General features: G+C 36.7%; 1 protein-coding gene across 4 annotated transcripts in view; it reads left to right on the top strand.

The window, feature by feature from the left end:
- Positions 1–23,945, top strand: part of LOC145737711 (rhophilin-2-like) — a 40,685-nt gene that overhangs the window by 13,205 nt on the left and 3,535 nt on the right. For 2 of the 4 annotated variants that reach the window (XM_081992520.1, XM_081992521.1), the window contains exons 2-11: positions 14,137–14,381; positions 15,445–15,635; positions 16,420–16,524; positions 16,588–16,747; positions 18,286–18,367; positions 18,423–18,592; positions 19,980–20,179; positions 21,155–21,349; positions 21,414–21,643; positions 21,694–21,846. In XM_081992520.1, the coding sequence (XP_081848646.1) occupies positions 14,137–14,381; positions 15,445–15,635; positions 16,420–16,524; positions 16,588–16,747; positions 18,286–18,367; positions 18,423–18,592; positions 19,980–20,179; positions 21,155–21,349; positions 21,414–21,643; positions 21,694–21,846 (1,731 nt within the window). Of the gene's footprint in view, positions 1–9,863; positions 10,073–13,420; positions 13,636–14,136; positions 14,382–15,444; positions 15,636–16,419; positions 16,525–16,587; positions 16,748–18,285; positions 18,368–18,422; positions 18,593–19,979; positions 20,180–21,154; positions 21,350–21,413; positions 21,644–21,693; positions 21,847–23,945 lie in introns of those variants that run through there. The other 2 variants (XM_081992524.1, XM_081992522.1) reach the window with 2 other exon arrangements.

Here is a 23,945-nt window from a genome sequence, read left to right as displayed (position 1 = left end):
ATTCAGGTTGGTGTAGCGGCTACCGGAAAATAAACGTCACCACCGAATTGCCCATCGTTGATATAGTAGAAAACCAGCCCAAACTGGATTTTTTTGGAAAATTTTAAAATGGCGCTAATAGGCGCCATTTGCAATTTGCGCTATTTTGGTTTAAGATAGAGGGGTCATGTTTGTACTCGTTTTCGACTAATTCGAGGACGGGGAATCCATCTCCGCTGTCAGATTTGACGTATCTGTCATCCAGTTCGAGAAACTTTTCAAAATTTAGGTTTGCGCAACGGCTACCGGAAAATAAACGTCACCACCGAATTGCCCATCGTTGATATAGTAGAAAACCAGCCCAAACTGGATTTTTTTGGAAAATTTTAAAATGGCGCTAACAGGCGCCATTTGCAATTTCCGCCATTTTGGTTTAAGATAGAAGGGTGAAGTTTGTACTCGTTTTCGACTAATTCGGGGACGGGGAATCCATCCCCGCTGTCAGATTTGACGTATCTGTCATCCAGTTCGAGAAACTTTGAAAACTGATTTGAAAATTTGTTGCACCAAATCAGTTTTTGCTAAATAACTCAAAAACAGTGAAAGTTACAAAAAAATTGCAAGAGACCTAAAATGTTCCCAATTAACTCCTCAACCTAACACCGCAAGTTTGCAGGACCTTTTTTGCTTCCAGAATACAGGGTGTGTATGAAAAGTATGATGATTGACTATTTTTGGCCACTCTGTACGCAATTTTTCGGATAGAATTTTTTACTCTACACCACTGAAAAGAGCAGCTCAAAACGGTTAATTTGACTGGCGCAACCTCCCTGAGATCCCAAAAATAACTGAGTTACAGGGTGTTCAAATTTCAGAACACAATTTCAACTGATTTGAAAATTTGTTGCACCAAATCAGTTTTTCCTAAATAACTCAAAAACAGTGAAAGTTACGAAAAATTTTCAAGACACCAAAAATGTTCCTAATCAACTCCTTAACCAACAAATACGTCAAAACAGTCAAGAAAACGCTTAGACTCATAGAAACAGCGTAAAGTTAGGTTCATGCTGTTGAACAGCTAAAATACTACTTTCACAGCTTTAGTATTGTTAAATTGACACTAGTCAGGTGACATCAGTAAAAGATACGTCACAACTGTCAAAATTTGCTTGAAAAAGTCAAATTTCACATGAAATATCTCAGAAACGAAACAAAAATGGCGAAATATACAGAGAAACGAAACGGACAGGAGTTATAATCCAATTTCATGCAATGTCTTGCTACGTGGAAAGCAATCATCTTAACCGTAACTGTTTGGCTGATTTACCGATATAATAATCTTTTGCGAGATGTTTTTCAAGGAAAAAAATGTTGTTCTAGTCACTTTGGTTATTTTTCCTCGTTCCTAAATGATTCTCGTAAACTTGGCAACGTCGGTATAAGAAGAACTGGATGCTAAAATTACGTTTGTTTATGGGGAGAAAAGAAAGCAACGCGGAAAATGAAAAGGTGAACGATCAGGATGTAATTAGTGATGTTTTGATTTTCACCAGGGACTAGTACGTTTTGATACACAAATTAGCCATCATCAGGTGTGGTTTCCTTCAATTATTGTTCTGCCATATTTGGCAGAAGCTACAGTACCTTTCAGTTTACAGTGAATCTAGCAGTACTTTTTTGCACTAAATCAGATGTCTAGAAACCTGTATTTCTTCCTGTTTAAGAGTGTAACTGTGTTTTGCGGGAAAAGGAAATCCTGATTAAAAAAGTCGTTTGAACGTTAAAAATTCAGTGGTTATTCTAGTAGAACCACTCTCAGGGTGGTTCCTATATCGGAAATTAACAATGATAAACAGTTGCGTCTGGTACCTTTCAAACTATACATTGGAAAGTGTCCTAGACTGTCTTAATGGCTTTTAAGTATGTGTGTACATTGTTGGATCGTTGAACTTGAAATGCATTAGGTACCCAAAGTGGTACTTGAGAACAGGAAGAGAGGTCTCAGTTGCCAGGCCAGAATTGAAAACCCTGTATATCTCGGAAACTGTACTGTACAGTGTTTATGGGCAATTGAAACTTTGACACCGCTTTTCTCCCTGACTGTACCGAATTTTGTAGTGTTTTTCTTGGTTATTGGATAGGAAATTTAATGAGGAATCCAGAAAGGTGCTTAAAACAGTCATTTTCTCACTCCAAGTTTGTTTTACAGGCAATTTTGTATCTGACTGTTCTTTCAAACTGTTTTCTTGGTAGTTCAAACTTTGACAGCGCTTTTTTTCCCTGATTGTACCTAATTTTGTAGTGTTTTTTTAGGTTATTGGATAGGAAATTTAATGAGGATTCCAAAAATGTGCTTAAAACAGTAATTTTCTCACTGCCAGTGTGTTTTACAAGCAATTTTGTCCTTGACTGTTCTGTCAAACTGTGTTTCTGGCAGTTCAAACTTTGACACTGCTTTTTTCCCTGACTGTACCGAATTTTGTAGTGTTATTCCTGATTGTTGGATAGGAAATTTAAGGAGGATTTCAAAAATGTGCTTAAAACAGTCATTTTCTCACTCCAAGTCTGTTTTACGGGCAATTTTGTCTCTGACTGTTCTTTCAAACTGTTTTCTTGGTAGTTCAAACTTTGACACCTCTTTTTTCCCTGACTGTACCGAATTTTGTAGTGTTTTTTCAGGTTATTGGATAGGAAATTTAATGAGGATTTCAAAAATGTGCTTAAAACAGTCATATTCTTACTCCAAGTGGGTTTTACAAGCGATTTTGTCCCTGACTGTCTTTGAAAACTGTCTTTTTGACAGTTCAAACTTTGACACCTCTTTTTTCCCTGACTGTACCGAATTTTGTAGTGTTTTTTCAGGTTATTGGATAGGAAATTTAATGAGGATTTCAAAAATGTGCTTAAAACAGTCATTTTCTTACTCCAAGTGGGTTTTACAAGCGATTTTGTCCCTGACTGTCTTAGAAAACTGTCTTTTTGACAGTTCAAACTTTGACACCACTTTTCTCCCTGACTGTACTTGATTTTGTAGTTTTTTTTATGTCGTTAGATAGGAAATTTAATGAAGATTCCAAAAATGTGCTTAAAACAGTCATTTTCTCACTCCAAGTGTATTTTACAGGCAATTTTGTCTCTGACTGTTCTTTCAAACTGTTTTCTTGGTAGTTCAAATTTTGACACCGCTTTTTTCCCTGACTGTACCGAATTTTGTAGTGTTTTTTCAGGTTATTGGATAGGAAATTTAATGAAGATTTCAAAAATGTGCTTAAAACAGTAATTTTCTTACTCCAAGTGGGTTTTACAAGCGATTTTGTCCCTGACTGTCTTAGAAAACTGTCTTTTTGACAGTTCAAACTTTGACACCACTTTTCTCCCTGACTGTACTTGATTTTGTAGATTTTTTATGTGGTTAGATAGGAAATTTAAATGAAGATTCCAAAAATGTGCTTAAAACAGTCATTTTCTCACTCCAAGTGTATTTTACAGGCAATTTTGTCTCTGACTGTCCTTTAAACCGTGTTCAACTTTCAGACCACAATTTCAACTGTTTTCAAAATTGGTTGCACCAAACCAGTTTTTGCTAAATAACTCAGAAACGGTGAAAGTTACAAAAAAAATGAAAGAGACCAAAAATGTTTCTAAACAACTCTTTGACCCAACACCGTAAGTTTTCAGGGGCATTTTTGCTTCCAGTATACAGGGGGTGCATGAAAAGTCTAGTGAATCAAATTTCTGATTTTTTACAGTTTCACGAATTCAGTACCCATCATTAGTATAGTTAATTACAGGGTGTCTCATTGAAAATAAGCAACTTTAAATAACTTAAACCTACTACAGTCATATAAAGGCCGGAATAAGTTAGATCACTAACATGAACCAGCACAGAAATGATAAGTATAAGCAAGCAAAAATCACTTATTAGGTGGGAATTGGCAGCATTCCAAACTGGCCACTTTCACCATCGGTACCACTTCAGGGGGTACCCTATACTGGTAGAGAGAATATAATAAACCTTTTGCTGGTTTACGGGCACGTCAATAAGAAGTTTAGTACCACCGATGGTGCTGATGATGGCATTGAACTGAAATAGTCGTACTTTTCGATTCCCAGGAAACAATGCGCCATTTAAAATGAATTCACGAAGTACCTCGGATGGTACCCACCGCGGAAGTAAACGGTTCTTTTTATATTAACTTTGAACTCGTTTTGTAGTGTTTTTCCTGGTTATTGGATAGGAAATTTAATGAGGATTTTCAAAAATGTGCTTAAAACAATCATTTTCTCACTCCAAGTGGGTTTTACAAGCAATTTTGTCTCTGACTGTTCTTTCAAATTGTTTTCTTGGTAGTTCAAATTTTGACACCGCTTTTCTCCCTGACTGTACTCAATTTTTTAGTGTTTTTTATGTCATTAGATAGGAAATTTAATGAGGATTCCAAAAATGTCCTTAAAACAGTCATTTTCTAACTGCAAGTGAGTTTTATAAGTGATTTTGTCACTGACTGTCTTTTCAAATTGTTTTTTGGGTAGTTCAAAGTTTGACATTGTTTTTTACCTTGACTGTACCGAATTTTGTAGTGTTTTTTCAGGTTATTGGATGGGAAATTTAATGAGGATTCCAAAAATGTGCTTAAAACAGTCATTTTCTCACTCCAAGTGGGTTTTACAGGCGATTTTGTCACTGACTGTCTTTTAAAACTGTGTTTATGGCAGTTCAAACTTTGACACCACTTTTCTCCCTGACTGTACTCAATTTTTTAATGTTTTTTATGTCATTAGATAGGAAATTTAATGAGGATTCCAAAAATGTCCTTAAAATAGTCATTATCTGACTGCAAGTGAGTTTTATAGGTGATTTTGTCACTGACTGTTTTTCAAACTGTGTTTCTGGCAGTTCAAATTTTGCAATTGCTTTTCTCCCCGACTGTACCAAATTTTGTTATGTTTTTTCGGGTTATTGGATAGGAAATTTAATGAGAATTCCAAAAATGTGCTTAAAACAGTCATTTTCTCACTCCAAGTGGGTTTTTTAGATGATTTTGTCACTGACTGTCTTTTCAAACTGCTTCTGGCAGTTCAAATTTTGACACCACTTTTCTCCCTGACTGTACTCAATTTTTTAGTGTTTTTTATGTCATTAGATAGGAAATTTAATGAGGATTCCAAAAATGTCCTTAAAACAGTCATTTTCTGACTGCAAGTGAGTTTTATAGGTGATTTTGTCACTGACTGTCTTTTCAAATTGTTTTCTTGGTAGTTCAAACTTGGACACCGCTTTTTTTCCCTGACTGTACCGAATTTTGAAGTGTTTTTCCTGGTTATTGGATAGGAAATTTAATGAAGATTCCAAAAATGTACTTAAAACAGTCATTTTCTCACTCCAAGTGGGTTTTACAGGCGATTTTGTCACTGACTGTCTTTTCAAACTGTGTTTCTGGCAGTTCAAATTTTGACACCACTTTTCTACCTGACTGTACTCAATTTTTTAGTGTTTTTTATGTCATTAGATAGGAAATTTCATGAGGATTTCAAAAATGTCCTTAAAACAGTCATTTTCTGACTGCAAGTGAGTTTTATAGGTGATTTTGTCACTGACTGTCTTTTTAAATTGTTTTCTGGGTAGTTCAAAATTTGACATTGTTTTTTTCCTTGACAGTACCGAATTTTGTAGTGTTTTTTTAGGTTATTGGATGGAAAATTTAATGAGGAATCCAAAAATGTACTTAAAACAGTCTTTTTCTCACTCCTAGTGGCCTTTGAACTCGTTGATGTTCGGAAAAATGTGCTGTTTCCACTGATTTAGGGACTAACGAAGATGAATTCAAGTTTATGGGTGTATTTAGCTAATTAGCGGTGAAACGACCGTAAATCTCTTTAAAAAAAGTATATTTCATTTAATTTATACGGAAAAGAACTTGAAAGTATGTAGACCACGGCCATATGGATGCTCTTAATCAAACTTAAATACGGTTAATATGCATCTAAAGATTTAGCAAAGACATCTTCAACTAGAACAGTAATACCGGAAGATTTGGGTCGACCAATAACTCATAATAAGGAGGTCTTTGTAGTGTTTTTCCTGGTTATTGGATAGGAAATTTAATGAGGAATCCAAAAATGTGCTTAAATCAGTCATTTTCTCACTCCAAGTGTGTTTTACAGGCGATTTTGTCCTTGACTGTCCTTTCAAACTGTGTTTCTAGCAGTTCAAATTTTGACACTGTTTTTCTAACTGACTATACTCGATTTTTTAGTGTTTTCTATGTCATTAGATAGGAAATTTAATGAGGATTCCAAAAATGTGCTTAAAACAGTCGTTTTCTCACTCCAAGTGTGTTTTACTGGCAATTTTGTCTCTGACTGTTCTTTCAAAGTGTTTTCTTGGTAGTTCAATCTTTGACACCACTTTTCTCCCTGACTGTTCCAAATTTTGTAGTGTTTTTTTATCTTGTCAGATGGAAAATTTAATGAGGATTACAAAAATGTGCTTAAAACAGTAATTTTCTTACTCCAAGTGTGTTTTACAGGCGATTTTGTCCTTGACTGTCCTTTCAAACTGTGTTTATAGCAGTTCAAATTTTGACACTGTTTTTCTAACTGACTATACTCGATTTTTTAGTGTTTTTTTAGACTATTGGATAGGAAATTTAATGAGGATTTCAAAAATGTGCTTAAAACAGTCATTTTCTCACTCCAAGTGTGTTTTACAGGCAATTTTGTCTCTGACTGTCCTTTCAAACTGTGTTTATAGCAGTTCAAATTTTGACACTGTTTTTCTAACTGACTATACTCGATTTTTTAGTGTTTTCTATGTCATTAGATAGGAAATTTAATGAGGATTCCAAAAATGTGCTTAAAACAGTCGTTTTCCTCACTGCAAGTGTGTTTTACTGGCAATTTTGTCTCTGACTGTTCTTTCAAAGTGTTTTCTTGGTAGTTCAATCTTTGACACCGCTTTTCTCCCTGACTGTTTCAAATTTTGTAGTGTTTTTTTATCTTGTCAGATGGAAAATTTAATGAGGATTACAAAAATGTGCTTAAAACAGTAATTTTCTCACTCCAAGTGTGTTTTACAGGCGATTTTGTCCTTGACTGTCCTTTCAAACTGTGTTTCTAGCAGTTCAAATTTTGACACTGTTTTTCTAACTGACTATACTCGATTTTTTAGTGTTTTTTTAGACTATTGGATAGGAAATTTAATGAGGATTCCAAAAATGTGCTTAAAACTGTCATTTTCACACTCCAATTAGGATCTATAGGCAATTTTGTCTCTGACTGTTCAAACTGTTTTCTTGGTAGTTCAAATAACTCATAATAGTCTTTATTTCATTTTTGTATCGTTAATCGTGATCAAAAGCAAATTGATCACCGTGGAATTTATTGGTGATGTTGATGCTTGGCCGACTGTGTATTAATCGGTTCATTTCGAGTAAAAAGTAGCCGCTCCCTAACGACACAAACGACGACAGAAATTGCAGGAAGTAAACCGCTCTCAACAGGTATTTATGGAGATTTCTACGCCGATCAACGTTGCCAAACGTGACCTAATCACACGTGATGCTGCAACACTTTTTCTATTTAATTTTGAACAAATTTGCTCCGAGAGATTTCCTCTAACTTGAAACGTTCCTGAGATATTGGGCAAAAACTGCGAGAGTCAACTTTGTCACCCTCTAGTGGCTAAACGGGGCAACTTATCTGTACCCGCTCAACGTCACGTGATAGCCCCATTCATTAGCAATCTTTTGTTATACGGTGGTTTTATACCGAGTGTTTCAAATAAGCGAGTTATGGACAATTTTCTGGAAAAGTGCACGAAAATTTAGTCTAAATTAGGGATTTTTTGGGCCTACTATACTAACGGCGACCATTTTGGATTTCGCTCAATCAAAGTGACTTTCTTAACTAATTGCAACCTGGGGAGCACAAATCTGACGTCCGTTTTGCTCTAACTGCCACCGTTTCGGAGATGACCTTGAAGTTATGTCAATTTTGACACTTTTTAGGGCGTGGCAGCCTTGCAAAATGTTATTTTGACAAATGACACTTTACGTCATTTTTGTACTATTAACCTGAAGGTATTTAAGCAATTGAGGTTAATTTTAAAACTAAAAAATTTTCTAAAAAAATCAGAAGGTATCACCATTGAAATTTCTTGACAATTCTAGTTTTTAATTTTTCCAGGTCAAACGGTGCATGGTACCAAAAAAGTGTATAGGAGGTAAAAGTTGCACCCCATCGAGGTGCATTTGTGATAAAAATTTCAAACCTCTAACCGAAAACGTTTTTGAGATATTGAGCAAAAACTGCAAAAAACGAGAGTCAACTTTGACGTCCTCTAGCGGCCAAACGGTGCAACTTAGCCTGGTTCTGTCAACGTGACGTGACAGCCCCGTTCATTAGCTTTCTTTTGTTATACGGTGGTTTTTTAGAGAATGTTTCAAATAAGCGAGTTATGGACGATTTTCTGGAAAAGTGTACGGAAAGTTAGTCTAAATTAGGGATTTTTTGGGCCTACTATACTAACGGCGACCATTTTGGATTTCGCTCAATCAAAGTGACTTTCTTAACTAATTGCAACCTGGGGAACACAAATCTGACGTCCGTTTTGCTCTAACTGCCACCGTTTCGGAGATGACCTTGAAGTTATGTCAATTTTGACACTTTTCAGGGCGTGGCACCCTTGCAAAATGACATTTTGACAAATGACACTTTACGTCATTTTTGTACTATTAATCTAAAGGTATTTAAGCAATTGAGGTTAATTTTAAAAAAACCGAGTTACTTCCTGTTTAAACTGAGTTGTTTGCTGTAAAGCTTGATATTGACAGTTTTCACTTTGACAGCCCATAACTCTGTTATTTTGACAGTTACAAGGTGGTTCAATATACCAAATTGTAGCTCTTGAAATTCTCTTTTCTCCACCCTGTACAGTATTTTTTTCTAAGATGTCTAATAACCGAGTTATTTACTGTTAAAACTGAGTTGTCTGTAGCTCTGGAAAACATTGCAAATAATAGTCCTGAATCCTCTAAAACCACGTGATATCTGTCACTAAAGTCAAATCTGTCAAGAAGCAACTAGAATTTGCAAGATCTAAAGTTTAACACAGTTTTCTGTTTGATTTCGATTTGGCAACACTGTACCACTAATTTTTTCAGTTCTCAGTCGAAGTGGTACACCCTGTCTGTTTTTGCCGTATAACTCCATAAGAAGACCCTTAAGGCCAAAAAGACCTTAATACAATCTTGTAGAGAACTAAATTTGCTACAACTTTCCTTATTTACAATTTTTTTGAATTTTTCCAAATAACTGAGCTACGCTCAGTACCAATGAAGTTAGTTTATAAATAGCATTTTTGTAATAACTACTCAGAGGAACTCTTAAGGCCAAAACATTCTTGTAGAGAATTAAATTTCCTACAACTTTCCTTATTAAATTTTTTTTTTAACTTGAAATCATTTTGTATAAGCAAAGCTGTTAAAATCCACACAACAACCTGTTAGAAACTGCTTAGTGGACAATATTTGAAACAACATTAGCTAAACTAATAAATAAATAAGAGTTCCCAGCTATAGTACATTACGAAATTTGCGTATTTGTTTCAAATTTAGTAGTTTTTTACGTTAATTCTTAAACGTTCTGGGTGAACAAGTGTGCTTCTTAGAGCGAATCGAAAACTTACGGTTTTAAAACATTTCCCCATCGTTTTACTGTTACACACAGTCTACACAAAATTAAGTTGCATTTAGCCGAACAGGAACAAATTTTCTGCTACTTAACACAAAAATTTTATAATCGACAGTTTCGCAGACGATACACTGTTACCTGTACACGTCAGTTTCAAAGTTTCAGCGATACAGATCAGTGGGACAACCGAAAAAATAGCGGAACACCCAGTTCTATCATCTGTTTACCGCGACCTGAAGAAGAAGAACGGTTTCTTGGTGCTGTGTGATGGTGTTCAGTGCATTTTCAACACATTTGCGAGTCGGAATGTTCTGAGATAACGCGATAATCATGTTCGACGATGCTCAAGTGGGTCCAGAGGCAAAGTTTCAGGAACGAAGGGTCCAAACGCCACATTGAGGTACCCCAAACACTCTTAATAACCGTCATCAGAATGTGCATTTAATCACATCGCACAGTGGGCTGTTGTCACAGTCTAACTGGACGTAATGTAGGAATTTCCTTTCTGACTTTGAAATTGATCTGTAAAGTAACTGTGTCAGTGATCGTAAAGCTCATTTATACTGATGGACTGTTCTAAACTGCCCTAGAAGCATACGGAAGCTTTAAAACTGTTTCAGGAGCATTTGGAAGCTTCTAGACACTGTTTTGGAAGCTTTTGCAGTTCCTATAGTGTTTTGGAAGCTTCTGAAACCTTTTTAGACTACTTCAAAAGCATTTAGATGTTTTCAGACTGTTTTGAAAGCTTCTAGACTAGTTGAAGACTATTTGGAAGCTTCTATGCTGTTTCAGAAGCATTTGGAAGCTCCTGAAACCCTCTTAGTCTACTTCAGATGCATTCAGATGCTTTTAGAACAATTTAAAGATCATATTGAAGGTTCTGGACAGTTTTAGAGACATTTGGAAACTTAGATGTTTCTAGAAATAATTGTTGGAAGCTTTTAAACTAGTTTGATATCTATTGAAAGCTTCTAGACTAGTTGAAATGCATTTGAAAGCTTTTTTGGAAGCTTCTATGTTGTTTCAGGAGCATTTGGAAGCTTCTAGACACTGTTTTGGAAGCTTTTGCAGTTCTTATAGTGCTTTAGAAGGTTCTGAAATTTTTTTAGACTACTTCAGGAGCATTTAGATGCTTTCAGACTGTTTTAAAAGCTTCTAGACTAGTTGAAGACTATTTGGAAGCTTCTCTACTGTTTCAGGAGCATTTGGAAGCTTCTAGACACTGTTTTGGAAGCTTTTGCAGTTCCTATAGTGTTTTGGAAGCTTCTGAAACCTTTTTAGACTACTTCAGGAGCATTTAGATGCTTTCAGACTGTTTTGAAAGCTTCTAGACTAGTTGAAGACTATTTGGAAGCTTCTATACTGTTTCAGGAGCATTTGGAAGCTTCTAGACACTGTTTTGGAAGCTTTTGCAGTTCCTATAGTGTTTTGGAAGCTTCTGAAACCTTTTTAGACTACTTCAAAAGCATTTAGATGTTTTCAGACTGTTTTGAAAGCTTCTAGACTAGTTGAAGACTATTTGGAAGCTTCTCTACTGTTTCAGGAGCATTTGGAAGCTTCTAGACACTGTTTTGGAAGCTTTTGCAGTTCCTATAGTGTTTTGGAAGCTTCTAGACTAGTTGAAGACTATTTGGAAGCTTCTATGCTGTTTCAGGAGCATTTGCAAGCTTCTAGACACTGTTTTGGAAGCTTTTGCAGTTCTTATAGTGCTTTAGAAGCTTCTGAAATTTTTTTAGACTACTTTAGGAGCATTTGGAAGCTTCTGAAATCTTTTTAGACTACTTCAGGAGCATTTAGATGCTTTCAGACTGTTTTCAAAGCTTCTAGACTAGTTGAAGACTATTTGGAAGCTTCTATACTGTTTCAGGAGCATTTGGAAGCTTCTAGACAATTTTTTGGAAGCTTTTGCAGTTCCTATAGTGTTTTGGAAGCTTCTGAAACCTTTTTAGACTACTTCAGGAGCATTTAGATGCTTTCAGACTGTTTTGAAAGCTTCTAGACTAGTTGAAGACTATTTGGAAGCTTCTATGCTGTTTCAGGAGCATTTGGAAGCTCCTGAAACCCTCTTAGTCTACTTCAGAAGCATTCAGATGCTTTTAGAACAATTTAAAGATCATATTGAAGGTTCTGGACAGTTTTAGAGACATTTGGAAACTTAGATGTTTCTAGAAATAATTGTTGGAAGCTTTTAAACTAGTTTGATATCTGTTGAAAGCTTCTAGACTAGTTGAAATGCATTTGAAAGCTTTTGGAAGCTTCTATGATGTTTCAGGAGCATTTGGAAGCTTTTGCAGTTCCTATAGTGTTTTGGAAGCTTCTGAAACCTTTTTAGGCTACTTTAGGAGCATTTAGATGCTTTCAGACTGTTTTGAAAGCTTCTAGACTAGTTAAAGACCATTTGGAAGCTTCTATGCTGTTTCAGGAGCATTTGGAAGTTTTAAGGATATTAAAGAACATATTGAAAGTTCTGGACCTCTTTAGAGTTATTGGGAAACTTAGATGGTTCTAGAAATAATTGCTGGAAGCTTTTAAACTGTTTTACAATCATACTGAACCTTTTGGACTGTTTTGGAAGCATTTTGAACTTCGTTCTCGCTTTTCTTTGACCGTTAATAGCAATGGAAGCATCCAGTTTCTGTCTTAATGATATTTACGTCATTTTTCATTCTAAAGAATGAAATAACTGTGATAAGTTATTCAGAAATCAACCAATTTCTGTACAATTTGGCCCTCAGAAACCCAAATAACCATTTTGGTCCACTGTGCATCGTTAGCATGGCCCCTCTAGGTCATCATTTTCTCATTACTCTTCTAAATCTAAACATCTTCTTCACTATACGTTTTTAGTCCTGTATTTGGAGTTTTTTCCTAATTGGGACATCCTGTATAAATATAATTTTCCTGGCAGGATCGCGACCATTAAAACGTCTAGAAAAAGCCTTACTTATGCGGATGTTCTCGATTGCGAGATTAGCTCCCCAATCAAAGCATAAATTTCCAATGATACCCAATCAGAAATAGTTTTTCCTGCCTTGTCACTTTTTATTCGCGTCTCGTTAATGCTTCTCTATCTGTCTTTATAGATCATGGCATCGAGATTAATCCAATTATTAGATATTTGCTTGTGTAATTTTTTTCTCAATCCTACATCATTTCTGCTTCCTTTAGTTACGTAATTTATTATGATTTTTAATTAGTTTTAATTACATTTAAACCGTAATGAATGACTAGCGGTAGGTTAGGTTAGGGTAAAAAACAGTTTGGTGCACTATAGCACTTTTTGTTTTGTAACTCCTTAAGGAGACTCTTAAATGCAAAATCACCTTAATACAATCTTGTAGAGGATGAAATTTTGTGCAATTTTCCTTATTTACACTTTTTTGTAGCACCTCAAATAACGGAGTTACGCTTAATCGAAATGGAGTTAGTTTAAAAAGGGACTTTACAGCTTTACGGTTTGTATAGGGAATATTTGACAGATCTGTGGTACATGACAGGTGTCCTACCCTGCTAGAACTTTGACATTTTCGGTAGAACTGTCGAAATATGAACCATAAACTTTGAAAAATTGTTTTAAGTTTACTCAACGAGGATATAATAACTAATTCGGATTGGCTGAAAGATTCTAGTTCCTCCAGAGGAACTAGGCGGCGCCACTACTATCTTCAAACTGGGCTTTTAGTGTCAATCGGCGGCTGTCTACTGTCACCTGTCACTGTCTTTAAAGTACTGTCGTTTTGTGAGAAGCACAAGTGTTTATTTATTAAATTGTGAAAATTCTTTTTTCAAATTTTCGTTTGGCAAATTGTTCTAAACCGAAAACCTCGCCAAAAAAGTACTGTTTCTAGTTTGGAAAGATTTTCTTTTCTGGCTAATGTTGTCTGAGAGATGGGAGTGAAAAGTAAATTGAAGTTACAGCAGACACAATTGGGGCTACAGTATGGATTTCATACAGAATTGAAGGTACAGTTTGGATTTGGAAACAATTTGTTAAAGCTAGCCAAAGATTGAATCAGGGACTACCTAAAACAAACAAAGGAACAAGACTGTAAGACTCAAGAGTGAGATTTTATATTATATTTTCGAATACAACTAAAGTTTGATAAACATTACCATCAAATTTGTATAATGGTATATTTGTATTGTATCAGCTGATTGCTCTGTGGGTAAAGCAGTTTCCCTGCATAACTTTTAGTTAGTTTTACCAGAGCTCCATCATGGCCCTGCCGACAACAATGTGACAAATATTTACTAGAGCAATAACCACTCTCCTTTAGTTATTATATCCTCCTTAGGTTTACTATTACACACTTTGAACTCTAGTTTTCAGCAAGGTTTGACATATTTCTGATAATCTGACGGTTATCACTTGACTTTCCTAATGGTACACAATGGAGTGTCACGTGACTTGATTGTCAAATTTAAGTGTGCCATGCACCTTTGCAGTTTTTCTTTGTTTTTCAGGGTTCCGACCCCAGGATAGCGACGTGCCGGGGTAAACTGCAGAACCGTCGCTCGAAACTGAACCAGGAAATTAACAAGGAGCTTCGTCTGAGAGCTGGTGCGGAAAACTTGTTCAAGGCCACCACCAACAAGAAGCTGAAGGAGACGGTGGCCTTGGAATTGAGCTTTGTCAACTCGAATCTTCAGTTGCTCAAAGAACAATTGGCCGAACTCAATTCGTCGGTGGAACTATATCAAAGTGATAGGTATGTTCATTTTTTTTGTTATACTGGGTGGCTCAAAAAATTCATTTTTGGTAGATTAAGTGAATAAGTGACAACAAAACGACTTTCTCCAGCAAATTATTTGAGTTTTTTTTATAATTTGACATTGAAATGAACGTGGAAACGCCCATTCGGACGCTTTCTTCTAAATTACACTTAGAAAACCATCAGTTTTGGCTAATTAAGCTGGCTTATTACCAAACAATTTCAGTTTTTTTACTGGTGGTCAGAAAGATCCTTGAAATTTGAATGAAAAGAAGAATTTAACAGAAAATAAAATATTATTCATAAATTCCTTTGGAGTAGTTGTAAAATATACGAGAGAAACGAAATAAGAAGCTCAACAGCCGCCTAAGGCCTTGTATCGACCTGACCCAGTTTAAGTCCATTGAGATTCCTAAAACCATTCCCATCGTTTTGCATCATTATCGATGGATTTCACTTATGAGAATTTAACCTAAATAACTGTCATATTTGACAGACAAGGTATGCAGTTTTATACGTCGATGGATAGCCAATACAATGGGCTATCCAAAGATATGACAACATGGGTTGATAGCTTCAAACATTTAGCCGCTAGGGTGCGTCAAAGTTGACCAATATTTTCTGTTCAGTTTTCCTGCACTGTTTTGCTTGAACCTACATAACTGTCATATTTGAGAGACAAAAAATGAAGTTTTATACGTCGATAGATAGCTAATAAAATGGGCTATCCAAAGATATGGCAACGTGGGTTGATAGCTTCAATCGTTTAGCCGCTAGGGGGCGTCAAAGTTGATCAATATTTTCTTTTCAATTTTTTTGCACTGTTCTGTTTGAACCTACATAACTGTCATATTTGAGAGACAAAAAATGAAGTTTTATACGTCGATAGATAGCTAATAAAATGGGCTATCCAAAGATATGGTACCATGGTTTGATAGCTTCAAACGTTTAGCCGCTAGGGGGCGTCAAAGTTGACCAATAGTTTCGTCACATATGACAGACAAGAAATGAAGTTTTATGCGCTTTTTTCGTTTAACAGAATTTTTTTTGGTAATTTCAGTACAAATGCGGTGATGCCAATGATCCCTTTAGGTCTGAAGGAAACGAAAGAAATCGATTTTAGAGATCCTTTCAAGGACTTTATCCTGGAACATTACAGTGAGGACGCCAACAAGTATGAGGACGCCATTGCCGACTTTATGGACACCAGACAAGCGATGAGGACGCCATTAAGGGACTCAACTGGCATAGGTACAACACACTGTATACAGGGTGGTCCAGTTTTAAGTGTCAATAATTCACCATTTCACTATTTGATACTGAAAATTGTCAAAATTGCACTTTTTGCAAAAATGACATTTTGTCAGTTTTTGAATGATTGTAACTTTTTTATTGTGCAAGTGCTTTTTTTGGACTTATTTTACATATGCCTTTTGCTGTGTGACATTAGTTGATTCATCACTCCGTTTGGCCGCTAGAGGGCGTCCTCCACCATAAAATCACACTCGTTGCTTTGACCGTAAATTACTCCCTTATTTGACAAGTTACGTCAAAATGTCATAGAAAACAAAAGATAGAGCAGATCTCAAGCTTTCCAAAAGTGTCCCCCCATGAATTGATTGATCACACCGTTTGGCCGCTAGAGGGCGGCAAAGCTCCTTTACCATAAAAATCACATCTTTTTTGACACACGTTGCTTTGTCCCTAAATTATTCCCTTATTTGACAAGTTACGTCAAAATGTCATAGAAAACAAAAGATAGAGCAGATTTTAAGCTTTCCAAAAATATGCCCACATTAGTTGATTGATCACACCGTTTGGCCGCTAGAGGGCGTCAAAGTTCCTTCACCATAAAATAGCATCTTTTTTAACACTCGTTGCTTTGACCCTAAATTACTACCTTATTTGAAGGACTGTATTTTTCAGGAAAATGACCTAAAATGCCTGTTTACTTATTTTTTGATGGGCTATCGAATGGTGAATTGGACCACCCTGTATAATGTTAAATAGTGGTAAAAAAAACAGCAATTTTTAGGGCTACTTTTCCGCTATTACAATCAATTGTATTACGTGGAGAGACGGTTTTTTCCGCCCGATCGTTCGTTGGGCATCTATTTCGAGTGGTTTGATTCGCTGACAGGTCTGTTATAGTGCCTTCTTCCCAGTGTACGGGGAAATTGACACAATTTTTGACGTTTTAAAGGTGTCCCTTCGTGCCAAAGAACTGTGGCCTTTGAAAAAGCTTGCGTTCTCTTCAATATGGGTGCCATTTACACGCAAATCGGAGCGAAACAGGACCGATCCACCGCTAAAGGTCTCGATTCTGCCGTCGATAATTTTTTAAGAGCCGCAGGTACATTTAGGTAAGTGTGATAAAAAGAGACGACCGAATTTGAAATCAAATGAGTCAGACAAAGATGGCAACAAATTTGATAAGGGACACGTGTCACAAAGTTTGTCTCCATCTTGTTTATCATCCTGTATAAATGATTTAATCTTTCAGTAGCGTGACATTTATACTCTCCTATGCTATACAGGGTGGTCAAAAGACAGTTTCAAGGGCTACAATTTGGTATATTGTACCACCCTGTAACTGTCAAATTAACAGAGTTATGGGCTGTCAAAGTGAAAACTGTCAATTTCAAACTGTACAGCAAACAACTCAGTGTCAACAGTAAATAACTCAGTTATTCGACGTTTTAGGTAAAAACACCATACAGGGTGGTCAAAAGAGAATTTCAAGGGCGACGAATTGGTATATTGAACCACCCTAATAATCCATTAGTATACAGGGTGTCCCAAATTTGAGAAACAAACCAAACTTATAATTTTTCAAATGGGATGACCAAATTTTTTTAAATTTTTGGAATCTACGTCAAATTCTAGGCCTACTTGATGTAAAATGTTTGTATCGATATTCAATTGTTGTTGCTCTAGCAGCCTTACTTTGACCACCCTCCTCGAAAGAAGAAATTCCCACTTTGAGCAAAATTTTGGGGCACTTTTCCATAAAATCGTTCATAACTCACTTATTTAACACAATCTGTATAGAACCACCGTGTAACAAAAGAAAGCTAAAGAATGGGGCTATCACGTGACGTTGAGCGGGCACGGATAAATTGCCCCGTTTAGCCACTAGAGGGCGTGAAAGTTGACTCTTGTTTTTTGCAATTTTTGCTCAATATCTCAGAAACGTTTTAGGTTAGAGGTTTGAAATTTTTACACACAAATGCACCTCGATGGAATACATATTTTACCTTCTATAAATTTTTTTGGTACCATTCACCGTTTGACCTTGAAAAATTAAAAACTAGAATTGTCAAGAAACTTGAAGGGTGTGATATTCCAATTTTTTTCAGAATTTTATTCTATTTTTCAAAATTAACCTCAATTGCTTAAATACCTTCAGGTTAATAGTACAAAAATAACGTAAAGTGTCATTTGTCAAAATAACATTTTGCAAGGGTGCCACGCCCTAAAGTGTCAAAATTGACATAACTTCAAGGTCATCTCCGAAACGGTGGCAGTTAGAGCAAAACGGACGTCAGATTTGTGTTCCCCAGGTTGCAATTAGTTAAGAAAGTCACTTTGACTGAGAAAAATCCAAAATGGTCGCCGTTAGTATAGTAGGCCCAAAAAATCCCTAATTTAGACTAAATTTCCGTGCACTTTTCCAGAAAATCGTCCATAACTCGCTTATTTGAAACACCCTGTATAAAACCACCGTATAACAAAAGATTGCTAATGAATGGGGCTGTCACGTGACGTTTAGCGGGCACGGATAAGTTGCCTCGTTTAGCCGCTAGAGGGCGTCAAAAATCACCCTGTGGTGAAATTTTTATACAGGGTGGAGCTTGAAAATTATTCCACAAAAAATATTTTTATTTATTGGTTTCTAAAGGTATATCCACGAAAACTTCACCAACGCCCCTTCAATGGACTTGGGACCTGACATTTTGGAAATGCTGGTTCAGCTCATGTTGGTACGCCTGTTTTGCTGTTTTTGCGCAGAAACCGTAACAAACCTGAATTTTTCAGTCGCAAGCTCGAGAATGTTTACTGGAAAAGCTCCAGCTCCAGTCCGAGGACAACAGATCCGTGGATATTTGCCTGGATTTGGCGCAGGAAGCTGCCGAATTGGCCGAATGTTACGCCCACGTTTTCGAGCTAATTTCCCACGATTCGGTCCACGATTATGTACCTTACAGGTAAGTTATTTGAGGAGTTACAGGAAAAGTGTAAATTACAAAGTTGTAGGGAATTTTACGCTCTGTAAGATTGCTTTTCGGTAATTTTGCCCTAAAGGGCCATTTAAGGGAGTTACTGGCCGAAAACTGTCGAGAACCGAAAACCTTGAGTGTTTGTAATTGACACTCGTTGCTTTGACCCTAATTTACTCCCTTATTTGACAAGATACATCAAAATGTCATAGAAAACAAAAGATAGAGCAGATTTCGGGCTTTCCAAAAATATCCCCACAAGAGTTGATTGATCACACCGTTTGGCCGCTAGAGGGCGTCAAAGTTCCTTCACCATAAAATCACATATTTTTTGACACTCGTTGCTTTGACCTTAATTTACTCCCTTACTTGACAAGATACGTCAAAATGTCATAGAAAACAAAAGATAGAGCAGATTTCAAGCTTTCCAAAAATATCCCCACAAGAGTTGATTAATAACACCGTTTGGCCGCTAGAGGGCGTCAAAGTTCCTTCACCATAAAATCACATATTTTTTTACACTCGTTGCTTTGACCCTAATTTACTCCCTTACTTGACAAGATACGTCAAAATGTCATAGAAAACAAAAGATAGAGCAGATTTCAAGCTTTCCAAAAATATCCCCACAAGAGTTGATTGATCACACCGTTTGGCCGCTAGAGGGCGTCAAAGTTCCTTCACCATAAAATCACATATTTTTTGACACTCGTTGCTTTGACCTTAATTTACTCCCTTACTTGACAAGATACGTCAAAATGTCATAGAAAACAAAAGATAGAGCAGATTTCAAGCTTTCCAAAAATATCCCCACAAGAGTTGATTAATAACACCGTTTGGCCGCTAGAGGGCGTCAAAGTTCCTTCACCATAAAATCACATATTTTTTGACACTCGTTGCTTTGACCCTAATTTGCTCCCTTACTTGAGAAGATACGTCAAAATGTCATAGAAAACAAAAGATAGAGCAGATTTCAAGCTTTCCAAAAATATCCCCACAAGAGTTGATTGATCACACCGTTTGGCCGCTAGAGGGCGTCAAAGTTCCTTCACCATAAAATCACATATTTTTTGACACTCGTTGCTTTGACCTTAATTTACTCCCTTACTTGACAAGATACGTCAAAATGTCATAGAAAACAAAAGATAGAGCAGATTTCAAGCTTTCCAAAAATATCCCCACAAGAGTTGATTGATCACACCGTTTGGCCGCTAGAGGGCGTCAAAGTTCCTTTACCATAAAATCACATATTTTTGACACTCGTTGCTTTGACCCTAATTTGCTCCCTTACTTGACAAGATACGTCAAAATGTCATTACAATATAACGTCGTTTAACAGTATTCTAGTGTGTATTACAAACTTAACTCTGGTTTTCAGTTGGGTGTCTCTAATTCAAGTGAAACGGGAATTCTACGCGAGTATGGCGCACTGGCACGTGTCCTCGGCCGTTTTGCATAAAAATGCCGACAAAATGTCCGCAGCCACCAAAGAAATTCTACAGTTTCTGCACGTGCAAACTGACGCAACTCAAATGGACATACGCAATCCTAACGATGCAAACGAAAGAAGATTGTTAGGTGTGTACTTAGTTTGTCTAGAAAATTCGCCACAAATTCAGTTTGTATGTTAGAAGCTTCATTTTTTTACACAATATTGCCCAAAGTGTTTAGAATATTGTGTAAAATTTCCATAAATGTCCTTTTCCAAATATGGAAGTTACAGGGTGTTTAACAAGTGACTACACTAAATCAAAGTTTTAAAACTCGCTCTGTTAAGTTGTGGAGCACTGAAACTTTGAAAATTCACCATAAATTCAGTTTGTAGGTTAGAAGCTTCATTTTTTTACACAATATTGCACAAAGTGCTCTAAAATATCAGAGTGTTAAGCTGAGAAACAGAACTGGCAATACTACACATTTTTATTTAGAATTGAGAATATACTTACCGCAGAGTGAGGGCAGAAGACCTTGTTTTGGGCTAATTGGATTTTTTGTCTTGTCTTTCTGCAGGAATGGCCCCACAAGAGCTAATAACTTATGGAACAGTTCTGGAGTCATACGCGTATATTTGTAAAACTGCTCTGTACCATGTTTTTCTGCAAACTGAACTATCTTTTCAAAAACACTATGTTCATTGCGTTTTATATTCATAGGTCGCGTTTTAAACCTCCGTATTATATTTCCGTAAACACTTCAACTGTTTTCATTGCACTAAATGACCAAAAAATCACAAATACAAAATCAACAACAAACCACAATTCTTGAACAATCCAAATCCACCATTCATAAACAAAACAATAACACAATACAATGACGGACGGCGGATGTCAAATACAATGACGGACGGCGGATGTCAAAATATGACATTACAAAACTTTGCGCATGCGTACAGCTGTTTTCCCATAAGAATTGCATAGAAAGTTAAAAATTATGAACTTTCTATGCGGTATTGTGCAAGTGTTGTGCGCTGTATAAACTTTCTATGTTATGCATTGTGCGCTGTATAAACCCAGCTTTAAGTAAGTCTTAATTACTTTTGAATATAATTTTTAGGAAGAGCGCACTTAAGGGAGGCTCTGGTGATCCAAGAGGAATGTCAACGTTTGCACCGAATGTGCAGGGAACTAAAGGGCAAACACGCGTTAGCTTCAGTTTTGAGACAGGCCCATAAAAAAGCCCTACAAGCCTACACTTCGACGGATACAGAGGATGATTTCAGCGATATGATTGATCCGCCCAGAGTACAACGTAACTAGTACACAACAAATCGTATCAAATTGAAATGACGTCACGCCGTTTTGTTTCTATACAGCCGCCACGAAATTTCAATTGTCGTTAACGGCGCCGGACTTTGCCCAATTCCGAGTAAGCGATTTATTCAGAGGTTTGGGCCCCATCGCGATTTTTTCGGCGAAACGCCACTGGTCTGCGCCCCGATTGGTCCAGTTGCATCGCGGTCGTACCAGCGACGGTTTTGGGTTTTCGGTGCGCGGCGACGCCCCTGTAATTGTCGCCATTGTCGAACCCGGATCATTGGCGGAGGTACGGTTTTTTTTTTTTACTTTTTTCCTAAATTAATTCGGTACTTTCAGTTTGGTGGCGTAAAAGAAGGCGATTTCATTGTGGGAATCGGGGACAAGGACGTCAAATGGGCTAGTCACGAAGAGTTGGTCACTCTCATCAAAAACGCCGGAGATTCCTTGAGTCTGAAACTGGTCACGCCAATGGATCGAAACTATCTAAAGGTTGGTTCCTATTAACTTTTTGAATCTACTCTATCCATGGAATTTTGACGTATCTGACAGCTGTCAGGACTGCGTCGTAAATAGGGACAGAGAAACTGGTACAAATTTGACAGTTAACGGCAATGTTTCCACTAATGTCGGCAAAAGTGTGTAAAGTTTCATGGTTTAACGCATTTTGACAGTTGCGTTGTGTGTTTGACAGCTGTCACGTGGCACCAAGACTCTCCTTAACCTGAAAATTGTCAAGTTTTGCTAGAAAATCGAGTTGGAAAACTCCTGGCCGTTATCACTGTAATTCATCAACTGTTGAAGTTGTAAAAGCTGAGCCAGGTCACGTGACGTTGATAATGCAATTTTTTAAGCTTGCAACACTGTAATGACCAATTGATAGCTGTCAAAACTAGTCACGTGACTATGAAAATGTAGCTTAAACTTTAAAAAATTAGGAAATTGAATTTGGTCAGTTGTAAATGCTAAAATTGTAAAATACACGTTACGTGACGTGGATAATTCAATTTTGAGCTTGCAATACTGTAAAAGCACATTGGCGCCTGTCAAAATCAGTCACGTGACTTTTTGTGTTTCTGGCAGTTCGAATTTTGACACCACTTTTCTGCCTGACTTTACCTGATTTTATAGTTTTTTTATGTCATTAGATAGGAAATTTAATGAGGATTCCAAAAATATGCTTAAAACAGTAATTTTCTCACTCCAACTGGGTTTTATAAGTGATTTTGTCACTGACTGTCTTTTCAAACTGTGTTTCTGACAATTCAAACTTTCACACCACTTTTCTCCCTGACTGTACTCAATTTTTTAGTGTTTATTATGTCATTAGATAGGAAATTTAATGAGGATTCCAGAAATGTGCTTAAAACAGTCACTTTCTCACTCCAAGTGGGTTTTATAGGCGATTTTGCCTTTGAGTGTCCTTTAAAATTGTATTTCTGGCAGTTCAAATTTTGACACCACTTTTCTCCCTGACTGTACTAAAGTTTTTAGTGTTTTTTATGTTATTGGATAGGAAATTTAATAAGGATTCCAAAAATGTATTTAAAACAGTTATTTTCTTACTCCAAGTGAGTTTTATAAGCGATTTTGTTCTTGAGTGTCCTTCCAAATTGTGTTTCTGGCATTTCAAACTTTTCTCCTTACCTTTACCTGATTTTGTAGTGTTTTTTATGTCATTAGATAGAAAAGTCAATGAGGATTCCAAAAATGTACTTAAAACAGTCATTTTCTCACTCCAAGTAGGTTTTACATGCGATTTTGCCTTTGAGTGTCCTTTAAAATTGTGTTTCTGACAGTTCAAACTTTGACACCACTTTTCTCCCTGACTGTACTAAAGTTTTTAGTGTTTTTTATGTTATTGGATAGGAAATTTAATAAGGATTCCAAAAATGTGCTTAAAACAGTCATTTTCTCACTCCAAGTGAGTTTTATAAGTGATTTTGTCACTGAGTGTCCTTTCAAATTGGGTTTCTGGCAGTTCAAACTTTTCTCCTCGATTTTAACTGATTTTGTAGTGACAAAGTTGACAGTTATCAAGTTGATTTTTTTGACAGATTGTAGCTCAGAGTGTCCTCTACAAAATGTCAAATGACAAGTTTGTCTGAAAAACGTCAATTAACCGAGTTATTGACAGTTAATCGGTGACTAGACAAAATAGACATAGTTGTTATTTTGACAGCTTGTAACTCCTTAATTCGACACTTGACAGGAAAAAGTCACCGAAGCAAAAAGATAGTCCAGATCGAGAGCTTGTCAAAAATGTCATTACTCAAGTTGATTGGTTCAGTGGTTGGGCCGCTAGAGGGCGTCAAAGTTTTCTCTCTCTTTCCCGCTGAACTTTCCCTCCTTCCCCCCTCCTCCACGTGTCAGTGTATAATGCAATATGGTTACATCACGTGTCGCGTCTACTTTGATCCTCCCCTCCCTTCCCGCCACTCCAATCTCCTTTTGCCCCCTCTCCCCCCTCCATCCCTTCCAAACAGCCCCCGCCCACTTTCTCGAACGTCAAGATCCACCAAAACCGCTTTGTCTCACTTTGACGCCCTCTAGCGGCCAAATGTAGCTTAAACTTTAAAAAATTAGTAAAT

Source organism: Ips typographus, linkage group LG14 (assembly GCF_016097725.1).
Source record: "Ips typographus isolate SLU linkage group LG14, UJ_Ityp_2.0, whole genome shotgun sequence".
In the NCBI taxonomy this organism is placed as follows: domain Eukaryota; kingdom Metazoa; phylum Arthropoda; class Insecta; order Coleoptera; family Curculionidae; genus Ips; species Ips typographus.
Note: the sequence above shows the minus strand (reverse complement) of the source record. Positions and strands in the feature narration are given on the sequence as shown.